Raw genomic sequence first — 16,927 nt, 5'->3', positions numbered from 1 at the left:
TGAAGATCACCTGGAAGGATAAGGTACCAGATACTGAGGTCCTTTCTTGAGCTGAACTGCCAAGCATTCAAACTTCTACTGCAGAGAGTACAACTCTAAAGGGCTGGTCACATTTTCAAATGCCAAAAGTATGTTTGCCTAAAAGACTATTTTACAGGGAACTCACACAAGGCAAGCGCTCACATGGAGGTCAGAAGAAGTGATACAAGAACACTCTCAAGGTCTCTTTGGAATTGATTGTGAAACATGGAAGACACTGGCACAGGACTATCCAGCATGGTGTGCCCACATCAAAAAAAGTGCTGTCCTCTATGAGCAAAGCAGAACTGCAGTAGCTCAAAAGAAATGTATGATGTGCAAATTTAGAGATATCTCCACTCCAAATGTTCATATGGACTCTTCGTGCCCGACCTGTGGTAGAGTTTTCTGAGTTCTTATTGGTCTGATCAGCCACAGTCAGACACACTGTATCCTGACCCCAACATAGTGATGTCATTTTTGGTCTTCTTTGAGAACAAAGGACAACAAACAAACAACTACTACTAGGTTTGTATCCCAAAAAGATAAAAAACGAAAAAGAAAAGAACTTATATGTACAAAAATATTTATAGCAGTTCCCAAAGAATTGGGAATTGAAGGGATACCCATCAATTGGGGAATGGCTGAACAAATTGTGGTATATGATTATGATGGAATACCATTGTACTATAAGAAATTATAAGCAGGATGCCCTCAGGATAAAAAAACTAGAAAGACTTACATGAACTGATGCAAGTGAAATGAGCAGAACCAGGACAATATTGTACACAGTAACAACAATATTGTATCGACTGTGAATGACTTAGCTATTCTCAGCAATATAATTTATATAAGATAATTCCAAAGAACTTATGATGAAAAATGCTATCCATCTCCAGAGAAAGGACAAAAAGTATGTTTGCCTAAAGCAAACCATACTGGATGGAGGAGGTTTGCCTAAAGCAAACCATGCTGGATGGTCCTGTGCCAGTGTCTTCCATGTTTCACAATCAAAGTTGGAATATAGAATAAAGGATGCTTTTAAAAAAAACTTGCTTTATTTCTCATTTGTTTTTTTGTCTGTGTTTTCTTTCACAATATGACTTAACATGGAAATGTTTTGCATGTGTACAACCTATATCAAATTGCTTGCCTTTTCTATGAGGGGGACTGGGAGGGAGGGAACAAGAGAATTTGGAACTCAAAATTTTTAAAAATGAATGTTAAAAATTGTTTTTCCCTGTAACTGGAAAAATATTAAACACAAAAGAGAATATTTACTTGCTTGGTTAGGAGATACTAACATTTTCAATTATTCTATTCCATATACCCATTTGGCTAGTATTAAATTTCATTAAAAAAGAGTGGGCATGATGGAGTGGGAAAATGGAATAGAGTAGATATCAGACTATCTGGGTTCAAATCTTAGTTCTGTCAATTCCTTACCCTGTGAAATTCAACTTTTTGGGTCTCAGTTTCCACATCAATTGAATGGGGAGAAATGAGATGTAATATGTACCTTATAGCTTTGCTGCTAGGAAAGCTCTGTAAAGTATAAAACAGTGTATAATATCATTAGAAGGGAGTAATGAAGAACTAGTGATGAATTGTATTGAAGGATTTAAGTCTAAGAGTGGGTCTTAAATTATCTATCAGGCTACATATCCATAACTTGATCCTATAGGTTAATTGTTAGCTGTGCTTCATTTTGTGCTGTGTATATCTGGCATCCAAAAGTGGATTTCTTTATGAGCAAAATAAACATTGAAATGCCCCCCAAAAATATTCTCAGTCCTTTAAAGAATTTTATAGATACTTAGTTTTGGTGTAGACCCCTATGTAGAGCAGAACAGGTTTAGATACAGTGAACAGAGATTAAATTGCTTTGCAAAAACTCCGGAGAATGGTTTAAAAACAGAGTAGTGTGCTTTAAAGGCATTTATCTAGTAGGGATGCTCAGTTTTATTTTAAGTTATGGATTCAGGTCTTTTAACACATACATTTACTGTCTTGGGAAGAGACTGTCAAATACCAGATGTATAAGAAGGAAATGGGACAAATAAAATAATAGCTGGCAGTTTAGTAGGACTGAATAATGAAATTCCCTCAGTATTCATTCAAAAGAAATCATATTTTCCATGTTTTCTAGATTGTGACCCCAGCCACCACATAAAGGACAAGTATTAATTAAAAATATATACTAGTAAAGGAAAGGCCAGTACTGTGAAATAAGTCCAGAATTTACACACCACTGCTCTCTGCCAGAGGTAGGATTTGAACCCAGGTCTTTTTAACTCCCTTCTAGTTGTAACTGTAAGATTTTAGCATTATACAGTAGAGATGAAAGAAAGGCTGTTTTAAGGTTCCTCTCAGTTTTACAATTGCATAATAGGAAGTCTAGAATCTACAGTGCAATTTTAAAGAGTGGTTAAAAAACTCCATGTATGTGATTTCTTTATTTTTTTAAATTAATATTTGATTATGTTAGCTCTTGTTATTTCAGAAACATTTTCTGGTGTCCTAAACATGTTCTTAGCAATTTATCTGTATTGGAAGTATAGTAATAGTCATACAATCTGAACTTTTCATAGTGCCTTGCATAGAGTAGGTACTTAATAAATGCTTATGAGTGATTGATCAATTGATGAGAGCAAAGTAAGTAAAATCATTCTTTGGATGTATGTTCTCAGTTTGCTTCCTTAAATCCATTAAGACACTGATTTGGCGAAACAGTTCATCTAAGTTCATTCACTGTTAAATAAATATTTATGAAATTCCTTCCATGGTCAATATATGTGACTTCAACACATTCAGCTTTCCATTTACAGTCTGTCTTGATGACAAGCTGTAATCTAGTCAATACCCCATTGCTTGGTTAGCTTTAGTAGCTATTACCTGTTATTCATCAGTGAATTTTATAATCTTAATAGTTTCAGGGGGCAATAATTATATGGCTGATATAAATTCCTGGAACCAGTTTAAAGTGTTCTGGTATTGCTGATGTATATGTACAACAAATCGGTATTAAATAATTAATCGTTTAAAATGAATGATAACAATAGCTGACATTTATATAGAACTTTTGTTTTACAAAGAATTTTGCATATATTATCTCATTTGATTCTAATAACAACCCCATGAGGTAGGTGCTATTATTCTCCCCATTTTATAGATGAAGAAACTGAGGCAAAGTGAGATTAAGTGACTTGTCCAGACACAGATATTCTTTTCCTAAAGCATGGGTCTGATCCTGTCAGCCACACCTACCTCCCATACCCACTCCCCCACACCCAGCCTAATCAATAAACTCCAGTGACTTCCTTTTGCCTTCCAGGAGCAAATACAAAATACTCTGGCATTCAAAGCCCTTCACACCCTAATCCCCTCCTACCTTTCCAGTCTTCTTACACCTTTCTCCTCACTGCATATTCTAAAATGCAGTGACACTGTGCTGGCTATTTCACCAATAAGTTACTCTATTTCTTAGCTCTGAGCACTAGAATGCTTTCCCTCCTTCTCTCTATCTACGGACCTCCTGGCTTCCTTTAAGACCCAACTAAAATCCTTTCTTTTACTAGAAGCCTTACCCAGCCCCTTTTAATTCTAATACCTTCCCTCTGTAAATTATTTCGTCTCTATCCTATGTATAATTTGCTTTGTATATAATTCTTTGTCTCCCTCATTAGATTTTAAGCTCATTGAAGGAAGGAATTGTCTTTTGCTTTTTTTTTGTATCCCTAGGGTGCTTATCACTGTATGTGCTTAATAAATGTTTGTTGATGGATTGATTGATTTTTCATTAGGTGCATTGTAGTACAGTTGATAAGATCCCTGGATGTGGAGTGAGGAAGACCTTGATTAAAATTCTGCTTTTGGAACTTACTGTGTGACTGAAAGAGAAGTTCCCTTAAACTTTTCCATTGAGCTATAGATGGGTTACCATTTGGTGGAGAAAGTTCTCACACTGTGATACCATATATTAATGGATTTGATTTAAGAAAAAATCTTGAACCATCTTGATCAGCTAAATTGAACAAGTTTGACATTGAAATGATTACATGTTTGCTTGGAATTTTACCCTCCCTCCTACTGAAGCTTTCTTTTTAAATTACACTAGTTAATTAGTAAGCAATTAGCCCATTTCTATCTTTGCTTTAAAAATAAGAGGAATACATGGGTATTTCAATTCTTTTTCTCTTGTGATTTCTAAGCAAGGAAGCTAACTTAATATGCCTCCTTATCTGTAATCTTCCCCAAACAGTACGATTTGAAGGATTCTTTTCTTTTGGTACATTTGAATATAGCAATTCTTCATTAAAAAGGAACCTTATAAAATAGGCTACCCTTTGTGAGTTGGATCACACTGTACTAAATAATGAGATATGGGAATACTGTGAACAGCTTGACTCCTTCTGACTATTACTTAAGAGTCTAAAGTGTTTTAAGCGAGACTATGTCACCATTAATGAGAACTACACAAGAGGGAAAATCACTTAAGGGCTTTTCTCTGTTTTGTGAGTTCAATAGAGCTGTTGGTTAAAAAATAATAATAATAACATCATGTTTCAACATTACCAGGACCAATGAGCATTTCAGAATAGTGCTATAGAAAACAAATTATTTAGAGTCAGAGAATGTTAGAGCCGATTGGGACCTTAGAGACTACTTTGTCCAGTCCTGTAACAGCCCTAGAAAAGAGAAATTATTTGGCCCAGGTTATATAGACTGTAAGCTCCTGAGGGAAGAAGCTGTTTTTGTTTTTGGATTTGTAATTTCATTCATATCCCCAGTATTTAGCAGAGACACTGGCACCTAGTGAGCCTTTAATAAACGTTTGTTGATTGAGAAGGAACTTATAGAACTGGAGTTAGAATCCATGCCTCCAGATTCCCAGGATAATATTTTTTGGACTACACAAGGATGCAAACCAGAAATTAACTTTAGACTTCTATGTGGCTAATGTGTTATAGGTAGTATTTCTCTACTATAGGTCCCCTTTCCTAATTTTCTTGGGGAAAAATTGGGTTAAGAGTGATTTGTGTCACTGAAGTTAAGGCATCAATTATTGTTGTTCTTCAGTTGTTCAGTTGTGCCCAACTCTTTGGGACCTCATGGACCATACCATGTCAGTGCTGTCCATGAAGTTTTCTTGGACAGGCTATTGGAGTGCTTTGCCATTTTCTTCTTCAGCTCATTTTACAGATGAGGAACCTGAGGCAAGCAAGGTTAAGTGACTTGCCCAGGGTCACACAGCCAGTAAGTGTCTGAGGCCAGATTTAAGTGATCAATTATTACAAATATTCAATTGCTTATTTTGCTGTCTTGTAAAATCAAGTTTTCCCCCCTCCCATCCTCATTATGTATTATGTATTGTTATGGGCAGCTAGATGGCACAGTGGTTAGAGTGCTAAGTTTGGAGTCAGGAAGACACATCTTCCTGAGTTCAAGTCTAGCCTCCGATGCTAGCTGTCTTACCATGGGCAAGTCACTTAACCCTGTTTGCTTCAGTTTCAATACCTGTAAGATGAGCTGGAGAAGGAAATGTCAAACCACTCCAGTATCTTTGCCCAGAAAACTCCAAGCGAGGTCATGATACAACAGAACAACAGCAATATGTAAGCTTACCTGGAATATGTTCTGCTTCCAGTAAACTGTTGGCTAGACTGTAACTTCCTTGAGTAGAAAGATTGGTTCACCTTTGTCTTGGTAGCCCCAGCACATAGCATGGTAGCTGTTGAATTATCAGCTCTAAATTATTGCTTGTTGATTAAATGCTTCAAATGGAGTTGCAAATATGATTATGTATTTCAGTGCTATTCTGTATAGGTTGACATAGCTTCTCTTCACTCAGTGGTGGAGGTGCAGAGGGAGCAGCTCCTAAGAGAAACAGTAGGATAATTGTCTTTTGCTTCTTTGAATCTTTTCAGAGTTGAATCTTCCAGTTGTTCCTTCTGTATGTCTGAATGAGCACACACAGGTAAAATTGAGCGCTTCAAACTATCCTTCAATGACAGAGAAGTATCATGGGAAACACCCTGCACCTCTAAGGCCCTTCTGGAACTGGCCTCATCATCTGTAAGTTCATCACCCTAGATTTTTGGGTCCAACCCATAAACAGAGGGAATACATAAGGAGGGAAACACATAGTGGATTTGGAGAGTTGATGTGCTTGATATGAATTTATTTCATTACTTAAACTTTTCAGGTATTGAATACTTGAAAGAAGATGCCATCTTTGGTTTTTCTTTGAAGCTCACCTATCATAGGGTAAGCCTTGAGGTCAATAGGGCTCCTGATCAATAAGATACTATTAAGGAAGCTGAATTAAAATTTTTCAAGCAACAATTGAAAACTATATTTAAAAAATCTCTGATTATATAGTCAAATGACATGTACAGTTATCTTTGTCTTCTAAGCCAAGCAATGACATATAAGATAGACACCATGGTGATAGTGATGATGCCAGCTGACAGGGATATCAAGCTTTGCAGTTTTCAAAGTATGTCATAGAAAAGCACTCCTTTAAATACTACAAGGAAAGATGGCAACTTGCCGTTCTCTCTAGAGTTAAAAAAATTCCTATACAAGACTTAGAAGCACTCACCCTTTTTTAAAAAATCATCATTAAGCACCATTCCAGCACTAACTTGTATTCACTAAGCAGCCATGTGCTTATAGGACTAGAACAGTATTCTATTCTAGACTTCAAATTTTTTTTTTTTTTAAATAAGGGCACCAGACAGTTGCATTTTTTGAGTAAACAGTATCAATACAGAAAAAGTAGTTTATTGGATTTGGGTATCTTTTGAGAACATATCGTGAGGACTGTATATTTCCTTTTCTCAAATACCATTAAACTTGTATGTATTTTCTTTTGACAAAGAAAATTAAATTTTTTAAATATTGTATGCATTGAACCAACTTAATTGCCTTGGGATATTGGATGTTTCTACTGATGGATTTAGCTAGTGGGGAGTCTGTAAATTTCTTGGTGACCTAAGGGAGCCAGAGAGAGACAGAAGGCCAGAGACGAAGGAAGAGAATGTATATGAGAGAATATGCATACATCTACATAAAATATACATATGTAAATAAGAATTATTTGCCTAGAAGGCATACTAAATGACCCGGAAATATGCATCACCTGTTATGTGATATGTAATACAAATCCTGTTTTTATGGTCTGAGTGGATAATTGAAATGTTTTCAGTGTTTCATTTATTTATTTTAAACATTCATTTTTAAAAATTTGAGTTCCACATTCTCTCCTTCCCCTCCAGCCCCTTTCCCACCCATTGAGAAGGCAAACAATATGATACCATTCTTCATGTGAAGTGATGTAAAACATATTTCCATATTAGGCATGTTGCAAAAAAAAATCAAGAAAAATAAAGGAAGTGAAAAACAGTATGCTTCACTCTTTACTCAGAGTTCATCAATTTTCTCTCTGGAAGTGGGTAATATTTTTTATCCTGAGTCCTTTGGAGTTGTCTTAGGTATTGATTAGAGTAGATAATTGTTTCACAGTTGATCATCATTATGATATTGCTGTTACTGCATACAATGTTCTCCTGGTTTTGCTTACTTCACTTTGTATTAGTTCATGTAAGTCTTCCCAGGTTTTTCTGAAACCGTCCTGCTCTTCATTTCTTATAGCACAATAGCATTCTATCACAATCATATACCACAACTTGTTCAGCCATTGCCCAATTGATGGGCATCCCCTTAATTTCCAAATCTTTGCCACCACAAAAAGAATATAGCCACTCTTTCAAATTGCTTACCTTCTCAAGGACGGAACAAGGGAAGAAGGGAGGGAGAGAATTTAGAACTAAATTTTTATAAATGGATATTAAAATTTTTTGTTTACATGTAATTGAGAAAAATTAAATAAAATGTTAAAAAAGAGGTGCTATATTTTGGTACATATAGGTCCTTCTTTTTCTTTGATCTCTTTGGGATATAGAACTAATAGTCGTATTGTTGGGTCAAAGGGTATGCATAGTTCTATAAGCCTCTGGGTATAGAATGAATAATTGAAATCTAAAGATTTTCCTCAAACCTTATTTTAGGTCACACACACACAGACATACATTGTCACATCATTTTTTATCAAATTTATCAGCTGTAGAAAAACTGAGGAAAGTTTGTCTCCTCTATCTGTCACTGTATAACCTCCGGAGGTGGTGCTAACAAACACCAACATTGCTAAAAGCTAGACTCTGGTTGAAAAATAGAATGAGGTTAAGAGCCCAAATCAACTTACAAATTGGTAATCAGCCTCTACATAATCAAAAGTTGAATTTATTATTCTTGCTTTTCAGGAATCAAACACCAGCCCCTGTGACACATAAGCAGCTTTTTAAAGCCAAAGACCTGTCTGTGATCATTAAAGCGTATGTGTTAGTGACATCTTTAACACCTCTGCGGGCCTTCATTCATTCAACTGGTACCATTTGGAATCCACCCAAGAAAAAACGTTTCACTGTCAAGGTAACACTTCTATTAAAGCTGTTTATGCAAAGTGAACTGAACAAAAGTAAAGCTGTTTGAATGACCTTTCTCTGACCTTTATGATTATCAATTCCCATTGAGCAGAGAATCAGCCTTTTTATTGCTGCAAGCAGAGATTTTCATTTAATAGAACCAGGGACCATGCTCAGAAATAATCTGGAAAGTGTCATTCACTAGGGACTAGTAGGGTTATATTTATTTTTTCTCTAAACTCATCATTATAGTTCAAATTTTTGACTTGTCACGGAAACTACTTCTCAGCCATAGTGCTGATATCTCTTAAAGGAGTGGTCATCAATATAGCAAAATAAAAATAGTATTATTTTCCCTTATCAACTTTTTTAGCCTGTACAGTAGGAAACATAGTGACTGTATTGTTATAATTGTGAGTTTTAAAACATGCGTGGAATATTAAAGACATGGTAGTATCTTTACAAATGTAAACTTTAAAATTAGTACCCCGTATGCTGCCTGAGGAAGTGATGTGTTCCTGAAAAAAACAAAGATGGAAAAAGCAGCTAGGCAAGAAGTATACACAGAGAAGATCCTTAAGACACAATTTTGAGAATATTGTGGAATCTGTGCTTAATATGGATTAAATAATGCCAAAAGTATAGGAAAATCTCTGACACTATTAATTTAAAAGGTAACCATGAAAATGTCAGTAATTATGATTACTTTTCTACCCACAAAAATGTGTAAGAAAATAATTTACATCCTAGTGATGACATTCTTGAGTGGAGTATTAAAAGGAAATAAGCAGGCTTTCATAGGTAATATTCCACAGCACACCACATCTTTACAGTAACACAATTTCTTCAACAAGATATTTCCCATGAAGATGTCAAACTTATACATGATTCCTTGAAAGATGTTCAGTCATTCCCCAATTGATAGGAATTCTCTTGGTTTCAAGTTCTTTACCATCACAAACAGAACTGCTATAATTATTTTATAAATATGGCTTTATTTCTTCTCTCTTTGATATCTTTGGTGTATGGACCTCATAGTGATATTGCTGGGTCAAAGATGTAGCAATATAAATAACTGTGTTTCTTGAAGCTCTGATTGTTAATATTGAACCAATATTAAAACTGGAAAATGAACACTCACCAAAGATACTCCCTACTGTTATGGAAGAGGTCTAGTGTGAAGTCCAAGTTAAAGTAAGATTTCCAGTATTTTGTGAGAGCCCTCAATGGTGATGCTTTTTAAAAAATTATATGACATTTATTGCTTAAAGCCCTAGAATATAACATAACTGCCTATGTGAGATCCATGGTCATACAAAAAGTTTGGATTAACCAAACCAGTTGGATGATGAATACTTGTCTAGATAATAATATGCACCTGGATGGATAATTTATAAATCTTGTGTCCACAAATGAGAGGGAGGGAGGGAGGGAAAAGGAGGGAGAGAAAAAGAGAGAGAGAATTATCTATATCTATTTATATATCTAAATACATAGAACTCTTGAGATATAGATAGATCTAAAGAAATAGTTATATCTATGATATAGACATGCATATCTATAGATATGGAGATATAAATGTACATTGATAGAAGTATTTTGTTTGTTGTTGTTTACTCATTTTTTAGTCATGTCCAACCCTTCATGACCCCTTTTGGTATTTTCTGGGCAGAGATACTGGAGTAGTTTGCCATTTCCTTTCCCAGCTCATTTTACAGATCAGGAACTGAGGCAAATAGGGCTTAAGTGACTTGCCCAGGGTCACACAACTAGAAAGTGTCTGAATCTGAATTTGGACTCAGGTCTTTCTGACTCTAGGCCCAATACTCTATCTACTGTGCCACCCAGTTGCCCTGGATGTTAGAATAGGTATAGCTATGTAGATAGACATAGACATAGATATAGATATAGATATAGATATAGATATAGACATAGATATAGATATAGATATAGATATAGATATAGAGAGATATCATGAACTGATACCATAATTAAAATATGAGAAAGAAATTAGACAGGATTGTTTGGGGGCAATTATGTTATTTCTTTAATGACCCTATTTCTCCATAACATAACATATGACTGCTAGTCATAGAATATTACAATCACCAAGGAACTAAAGTCAAAAGGGCAATAGAAGTACATGATGAGCATGATCAGACTGCAATATATTTTGAATTAGGCATTATGCAGAAAGTGTTATAAAGGTGACCTCAGAGAAATGTGTGACTGGAACAAAAGGCTAGCCCACAGCTGGAATGAGGGATGGCTAATGCACTGATGGAATACTTACTTCATTTGTATCCTGAAAAAGTCAGTATAGTATAAAGATGTCCCTCAAAAGTTTTGAGAGATGTCTTTTGCTGAATTTGTTGGTGGATATGAGTGATAGCTATGCAAGATGGGTATTCACTGAATAGGTTGCAATTTGCATAGTAGGAGGGAAATCCATATTGATGAGATCACAGATCCACTTGAAGTATCATGTCCTGCCCCAGACAGATGCTTAATAAATGTTCAATTAACTTGACTTGATTTGCTAAATTGTTAACATAACTTGCCATGATTTTGAAGAGGATAGAAATGTTTTCAAGGAGGAAATAAATAACTATTCAATAATTATTTAGGCTCAGAATAAACCAGATTATCTTATCTGAAAAAGAAGTTTAATGGAGATATGTTTAATAGATAAAAGGGGGCTATAGACTCTACACAAGTGGGGCTGCCAAACACAAGGAGTAGAAGATGAAGAGTGCATGGTTGTCTCTGCCTCAAGGCAGAGCTCAAAAGGCAGTGAACTTGATCTTCTGGAAGTTGATTATGTTTAAATTTTAAGTCTTCAGTCAAAAACTTTCAAAAATTTAAAATAAGTGGATCTTCTAGAGCATTTCTTCTGAAGGTCTAGCTTTGCTGGTGTTTACATCTATGGCCCAGGAGTCATAATTTGGCTTCCTTTTTAAAGGGAAATATGGATGTCTCCAATAATGGAAATGTTTTCTTTTCATTTTCAGTGGAAGAATGGATTCTAATAGTGTCCTCCATTCGTTCCCCAGGTTCAGAATATTTTGTGTAATTTTCTCCCAGTTAGTCTTTTAAGGAATCACAGTTGGTAATTTGTATCTTGGTTTCTTCCTCACTTCTACTTTCCTTAATGCTTTTCTTTTACTTTGTTGTCTGTAAAAACAAGGCAAAAAAGCAGTGAATTTTATGGACCCGTTCCTTTAAGAGGAAACAGAAGTATAGAAGGATTTCAATATTGTGTTTTCCCTTAGATGTTCATTCTTTATTCACCACATTGTTTCTTATTCATCATTTTTTAGTACCTGTGGGACAAGTGCCAGATGTAGTGGTGGTACAGAAAATTATGCAAATCTCCTCATTCCTTTCCTCACTTTGGGATTTGTATTTTCCAGGGCAAGGCTGACATTTCCTGTATATTACGGTAAGCCTGCTGTTGAAGGGAGACTGCAGACAGCAGGCTTCCACGGTAAATGAGCAAGAGGGCAATTATTTCCTTAAAATGCCAGAATCCTACTTGATGCTGTAGATAGGCTTCTAGCATACGAGGAAATATTTCATTCACACTACAATATTTATTGCTTCTGCTAGAAAACTAGTTTTTACTTGGTCTCATTTAAATCACCCATTCTTCCTTCCAAACTGTGCTTCTGCTGGGTACTTTCAGGTGAAAAAAATGTACCAGAAATATTTTTTGAAACACTGATTTTTGGAGGCAAGACTAATACACTCCTCTTAGGCTAACCAGGTTCTATCTGGGTTTTAGTAAATGCAGTTGTTATGTTTTGAGGAAGATGATTTGACCCTGAGTATATATAAAACCCTGCAATAATGAGCTATGCCATTACTATTTAAGTATATAGCAGTTTGGTTTGTGACTTTATCCCCTTCTCTAATGAGTCCTGAATTCAAAGGTCCAGGTTACTAGTCAGATAGTGCTGCATGCACTGAGGCAAGCCTCCTAGGCAGGTTATCATTGGCCATTTATAGAGCATTCTGGCAGCTGAAGGAGGAATGAAAGCAATAACAGATATAACTATGAGCTCATTTATTTCCAATCAGGTCTGCTGCTGTGATACTTTATCTTCTAAAGCTTTAGTGGGAGTTGGGAAAATAGGAAGAATTATTGGTACAGTGATGTGAATTTAAATATAAATTTGGAAAATGATGGGGAAAAGGACTACATTTAACCAAATGTAAACCCAACATCCTATATATATATATATATATATATATATATATATATATATATATATATATATATATATATATGTAAAATGAAAAGGACTAAGAATTTGAGAGTTAGCTGTTTTCTGAAGGTCATGTTAATGTAAAAAATAAAATTAAAGCAAAAACTATGTCTTAGAGTATGCTTACTGTAGTTTATGATATATTTAAACGTTTCTTTTTTGCAGCTTCTTTGAGGTTAGAAGGGATGCTATATTATTTCAATGGTGACTTTGATGACTCCATTTTAATTTTATTTATTCAAGAATTAGATGAATAAAGCATATTTTCCAAAATAGAATATTCAGGTTATTTCTTGAGCTGCAGAAGCAGCAGCAGCAGAATCTTCCCAGAGGCAACTTTTGACCATTTATTTGATTAAAGATTGTCCCAGGGTTATAATCAAACTTGGCACTTGGGGGTTCCTGGATCTAAACTGGAATCTTTGGAGTACCACTTCATGTTCAGTGGGACTACTGGTCCCTTATAAATGTCAGTGAGAATCTGAATGAAAGAGAAGCACTGCAGCCAGTATCATAGTCTTAAACCCTGTGCCCCTAAGCAAAAATGTCAGAAAGCAGAACCTCTTTGCCTTTGTTGGTAGCAAAATGAACAAATCACTAAGGAAAAGGCCACTTGTGCAGCCTTCTCCCGCAATTGATGAGCTATCTGGTCAGTGTTCATACCTGTTACTAGAGTTGATTACTTTGCCTGAAAATTATAGTTGGAATGATTTCAAATTTCTGCTGCAAAGCACCTAGACACAGGCTTAATTTGTCCATTACAGAGACAATCCAAAGGAATTCATTGCTTGATTATATGACATTTATTCGAAGGCGTTTTTGAGTCATAGAAAATGTAAGCAATGGAAGGAAACTTGGAGATTTTCAAGGGCAGTGACCACATGTTTAAAATGAGGAGATCAAGGCTACGTGAGTTGCTCAAGCCTGAATATCTTTTTAAAGGTGGAGTTGGGACTAGAACCCAGGTCTCCTGTTTTCCAGACCCAGGGCTCTTTTTCCTGCACTGTATTTGGGCTGTAGGCATTCATTATTCAAGAAGTTCTCTGGAGATGATTTTTAAAAAAGAATTTAACTCTGCCCAAAGGCTGCCTGAATCTCTTTTTTCCTTTCACTGTTTCTAAATCAAATGCACTATTTTGCAGTGATTTTAAAGTGTGTTTCTGATAAATGCAGTAGACAGAGACCATTACCTACATTTTCCCAATATATTCACAGAGCCCAGAAAGAAGGAAATCACAAGAAATTGCAACCTTTCCTGCAGGATGATGTCTGTAAGGAGCCTCTCTAATGGAAACCCAAGTTAAAACAGTCCTTCTGCTTGCCCCACAGTCGTAAATCACCAGTACTCTGCTACTGCTGCAAGGCTGTCAGGGGGCCAGTCTTCCATCTCCAATGCTTATACTCCCACTCATGTCAATGAAACCAGTATCCCTATACAGAAAAGAAAGAACTACAGGTGGCAAATAGGGAAACATTATCATTTATGAGGCCCCTTTCCAAAAACCTCTGAATCCCTTTCCAGTTTTGAAAAATCTGATGTAAAGTTAGTTTCTTTTATTATCAGTGTTTTTGCAATGCCTTTGATAATATTAGGTGACCTAGCTCACATATCAGCCCAGATTGACAATAAATAGCATCATCTAAAGCATGGATAAAATTTGACTCTGGGTTCTTTTGCCAGTAAGTGCTTATTCTCTGATCTTCATTATAAGGCTGAAGCTGTAGACCTGGTACTAACTCACTGAGCATCTGGTCCTATAGTAGGCACAAGAGATTTATACCAGCTATAGAAAGAATGTGAATAAAACTGTGATCCCCAGGGTCTATGAGAAGGGTTGAGATACATACATACATATATATATATATATGTATATATACACATACATATGTATGTGCATATACATATATGTGTGTGTGTATATATATATAACTGAACCTACACATATTTGAATTTAACCATAGACTACAATCAGTGCATTCATTTAAAAGTAAGATTTTAAATTAACACAGTGTGTATAAATGTGTATATCTAGAATGATTTATATCAATTAAAATATGAAAGAACATACAAATTAAATGTTGGCAAGGCCCCACTTAGCTAATCAGTCCAAGTTGGTAGTGCTGCAATAGAGAGAGCACTAGAAATGAAAATGAGTGTTAGATGCACCTCTTATTTCTGCCACGAGCTAGCTATGTGACCCACACAACCAACCAACACCTCTGTTTCACCTTCTGGAAAAAAGGGAAATTATGCAGGTCGTGTCTTTGTCATGGGGTCATCAGGAAAGTAAAATGATGTGAATAAATAGGTATTATAAGAACATCATATTGCTGCTATTAGTGTTACTACATGTTATCTTTATCTACAAAAAGTAGATTACTTTAAAACATCATGATTTTAAGTATGATAAGGCCTGTTTTGATATACATGAATAATTTCCGTGGATTCTGCTAGTAAGGATTTTGTATGTGTTTTGTATTGCTAACTCCTGAACTTAGGCTATTGTACATAATTAAGGATTTAGTATTAGCAAATTTTTGGTTTTTTTTAATGAGGGTCCTGGTCCATTTTGAAGGATATTGTTTTATTGTTTCTTTCCAAATAAACCATAAAGTGATCACTAAATTCCTGTTTTGATACATCACAAGGGCATAGAAATTACCTAAAGATTTAAGAATCACTAATATGTTTGTATCACTTACATTTTCAAAAATATTCCTTTCCCTCCCCACCCAGAGCCATCACTATAACAAGACTCTAAAGAGGAAAAAACAGTACAGCAAAACTAACCAAACACATCAACCAAATCTAACATTATAAATAGTATTGCAGACCCATAGTTTCCCACCTCAGCAAAGAAGAGATGGATGCATATTCTTATATCTTTTGTTTGGGACCAAGTTTGGAGATTATAATCATATAGCATTCAGTTTTGATTCTTTGTTCTTTTCATTTACAATGTTGTAGTCACAGTGTTTGTAGTACTTTTGACTTTGTTTACTTCACTTTGCATCACTTAAAATAATCTTCCTATGTTTCTCTGTATTCTTTATAGTCATCATTTCTTATGGCACAGCAATATCCTATTACATTAATACTCTGTAGATTATTTGATTGTTCTTTAATCAATGAGGATTTACTTCATTTCCAGGTATTTGATACTGCAAAGGGAGCTGTAATAAATATTTTGGTATTTTTAATCTTTTTATTTTTATCTTACCTTTTTGTCCAAAATCTTTGACCTCCTTGGGATATATGCTTAACAACAGGATATCTGGTTCAGAAGCTATGGATATTTTAGTCACTTTTTTTCCAGAATGGTTGGACAAACACAGAGTTCCATCTGCACTGTGTCTGTCTTTCAACAAGCACACCAACATTTACTACTTCCATCTTTGTTATTGCCAATTTTCTGGATATGAGGTGAAACCTCAGAGTTGTTTTAATTTCCGTTTCTCATTATTAGTGATCTGGAGTAAACTTCATATAGTCTTTAATGGTTTGCAGTTTATCTTTTAAGAGGTTGTTGATAGCTACCCGTGTGGAGTGCAAGCTCCAGCAGTTTCTGGAATGACTCCAATTATGGCCTGTGGCATACTGTCTGTCTGTCCCTCTAAATGTAGAGAAGAACATCACTGTTTTGGCCAGAGCAACTCAAGAGGATCATCTACTAAGGTAGAGGAAAAGGGGTGATCTGGAAATTTGAAAAAAAGAACTCACATCCACTATAACAAAGGCCTTTTGAAATACTAACATAAGAATTGAATTCATTTTTAATTCAACAAGCATTTATTTTATTATTTAAAATAAAATTTTATTGATATGTTCAGCTTTTATGTCGCCTGCATTTCCCGCTGTATCCTTCTCCCTCACTACATTGCAGAGAGACATTCTTTATAATGAGAATTTTTTTAAAGGAAGAAAATAAGTTCAGCCATGTTAATCAATATCATATCAAAAAGTCTGACATTATATGCAGTGTCCACATCAATGCTTGTATTGAGCATTCTCCATCTCTGCAAAAAAGTGGTAGGTAGAGGTGGGAAGGATTTGCCTCTTCATATCTCTACTTTGGGGCCCAAGATTGATCATTATAATTTCATATCATTCATTTTGGATCATTTTGCTATACAAATAGTGGTTCTTTCCATAGG

General features: G+C 35.3%; 1 protein-coding gene across 2 annotated transcripts in view; it reads left to right on the top strand.

Moving 5' to 3' along the window:
* CPED1 (cadherin like and PC-esterase domain containing 1) overlaps positions 1–16,927 on the top strand; it is a 417,833-nt gene that overhangs the window by 134,409 nt on the left and 266,497 nt on the right. For both annotated transcript variants that reach the window (XR_005010444.1, XM_036758868.1), the window contains exons 6-7: positions 5,946–6,093; positions 8,343–8,511. Coding sequence is in view for 1 of the 2 variants with exons in the window: in XM_036758868.1 (XP_036614763.1) it covers positions 5,946–6,093; positions 8,343–8,511 (317 nt within the window). In the remaining variant the exon portion in view is untranslated. The remainder of the gene's footprint in view (positions 1–5,945; positions 6,094–8,342; positions 8,512–16,927) is intronic.

The sequence above is a fragment of the Trichosurus vulpecula genome, chromosome 5 (assembly GCF_011100635.1).
Source record: "Trichosurus vulpecula isolate mTriVul1 chromosome 5, mTriVul1.pri, whole genome shotgun sequence".
NCBI classification, from domain to species: Eukaryota; Metazoa; Chordata; class Mammalia; order Diprotodontia; family Phalangeridae; genus Trichosurus; species Trichosurus vulpecula.
This window is presented reverse-complemented; position numbering and strand designations above follow the sequence as displayed.